Below are 1,667 nucleotides of genomic sequence, written 5' to 3'. Positions count from 1 at the left end.
CAATCCTTAAGCCGCCTGAAATACTGATACTGACCAGTAGAAGAAGTAGAGCGCAGCCTCTGAATCTGATCGGTGGAAGCGTTCACAGCTAGGAGCACGCACGCACACATGGCGAACGCGGGGCTGAAGCCGGTGGCCGGCCTCCTCCTGATGCTCAACTTCTGCATGTACCTCATCGTCGCCGCGGTCGGCGGATGGGCCATCAACTTCGCCATCAACAACGGCTTCTTCATAGGTACGTACTGCTCACTGCTAGTGCATAATCCGGGTGCATTATCTTGTAGGGAACAAGCGTTAATTCGCGGTGTCCTCCGTGCCTATGTATCTTGTGTAAATTCCCTGGGCTGAGCAGATGTTTGTTGTTATACAGGTTCCGGGCTGGAGCTGCCGTCACACTTCTCTCCGATCTACTTCCCGATAGGGAACGCGGCGACCGGGTTCTTCGTCATCTTCGCCGTGATCGCCAGCGTGGTCGGTATGGGGGCGGCGCTTGCCGGGTTCCACCATGTCCGCGCGTGGAGCCACGAGAGCCTGCCGGCGGCAGCCTCCTCCGCGTTCATCGCCTGGATGCTCACGCTGCTTGCCATGGGGTATGTAGGAGTATATGACCACTTCTGCGTACCACACTCCCAACTCTCTTTGCATGCGTGCATATGTAACGTTTTGCCTGACCTATTTGTATCCTCTTTGGCACCTTCTGATTCTCCAGATTGGCAGTTAAGGAGATTGACCTGAACGGCAGGAATGCTAGACTGGTAAGACCGACAGACGCACTGTTTAATTTGATCAGCATTCGTAGTCGTAGGGAATCAAGTTGTGAGTTTGTGACTACTGATGTGGCACGATATAATTATTAATAACTGTTTGTGTTGGTCTGGATTGACTCGTAGATAACCATGGAGGCTTTCACCATCATACTGTCGGGGACGCAGCTCTTCTACATACTCGCTATACACGGAGGGAGGTGAAGGGCCAGCTCAAGTGGGCAACATCGATTGCCGATGGAATATTTGCTTCCAAGCGTGATGATTCAAGGCCGATATATCAACTACAACTAGGCGAGCATTGGTTCACGGCCGGGTTGCATGTATACATCTTTGATGTGGTGTTAAAAATTTGTGTATCGTGTGTTTATTGCTGAGACGGAAATGCACTGTGCATGTGTGAGTTTGTGTGTGTGTGTAAGCGTTAGATGTGTGTTCAGATTTCCGCGTGATTTGTTGATTGGAAACCAAACACTAAGCTATCATATTCATTTGATTTGAGTATATCGTCTTTTTTACGAAAATTGTTAATGTTAATTACTTCCTCTGTTCATAATGTAGTGCATGCAGATTTTTTTTTAAGTCAAACCTCACACCCGTTGATCAAGTTTGTGAAGAAAAACATTTACATCTTGAAAGCTAAACATATATCATTAGACTCATCATAAGATGTACTAATTTCATATTTGATATATTTGGTGTTGTGTGTCATAGTTTTCTCAGCGAGCAAAAGCACCCCCCCCCCCCTGCGGCATTCACATGTATGCGCTTTGGGATGACCCATGTGCGTGATGGGGCGCCCCTGTTATTTTTTCTGTTAATAGTTTTTTCTTTGTTAGCTTCGAAAAAATGTTCACGACTTCTGAATTCTAAAAGGCCGTTCTGGATATCATACAGTGTTAA

The 1,667-nt window shown here is 47.2% G+C and overlaps 1 protein-coding gene across 1 annotated transcript; it reads left to right on the top strand.

Annotated features, from left to right (window-relative positions):
- Positions 1 to 1,268, top strand: LOC119271668 (membrane protein PM19L-like). Its single transcript, XM_037553409.1, has 4 exons — positions 1 to 235; positions 371 to 590; positions 710 to 755; positions 891 to 1,268. Exons 1-4 carry the CDS (start codon positions 109 to 111, stop codon positions 966 to 968), a joined length of 471 nt encoding a protein of 156 aa, XP_037409306.1. The 5' UTR covers positions 1 to 108; the 3' UTR covers positions 969 to 1,268.
- Positions 1,269 to 1,667: the final 399 nt, after the last annotated feature.

This window comes from Triticum dicoccoides, chromosome 3A, assembly GCF_002162155.2.
Source record: "Triticum dicoccoides isolate Atlit2015 ecotype Zavitan chromosome 3A, WEW_v2.0, whole genome shotgun sequence".
Classification (NCBI taxonomy): domain Eukaryota; kingdom Viridiplantae; phylum Streptophyta; class Magnoliopsida; order Poales; family Poaceae; genus Triticum; species Triticum dicoccoides.
The sequence above is the reverse complement of the archived record's forward strand: the minus strand, read 5'-3'. Positions and strand labels throughout refer to the sequence as shown.

Coding starts and splice junctions, on each gene's coding strand:
- LOC119271668 (XM_037553409.1), top strand. CDS start 109: ATGGCGAACGCGGGGCTGAAGCCGGTGGCCGGCCTCCTCCTGATGCTC. Junction 236..370: donor CAACAACGGCTTCTTCATAG/GTACGTACTGCT, acceptor GTTGTTATACAG/GTTCCGGGCTGGAGCTGCCG. Junction 591..709: donor CTCACGCTGCTTGCCATGGG/GTATGTAGGAGT, acceptor CTGATTCTCCAG/ATTGGCAGTTAAGGAGATTG.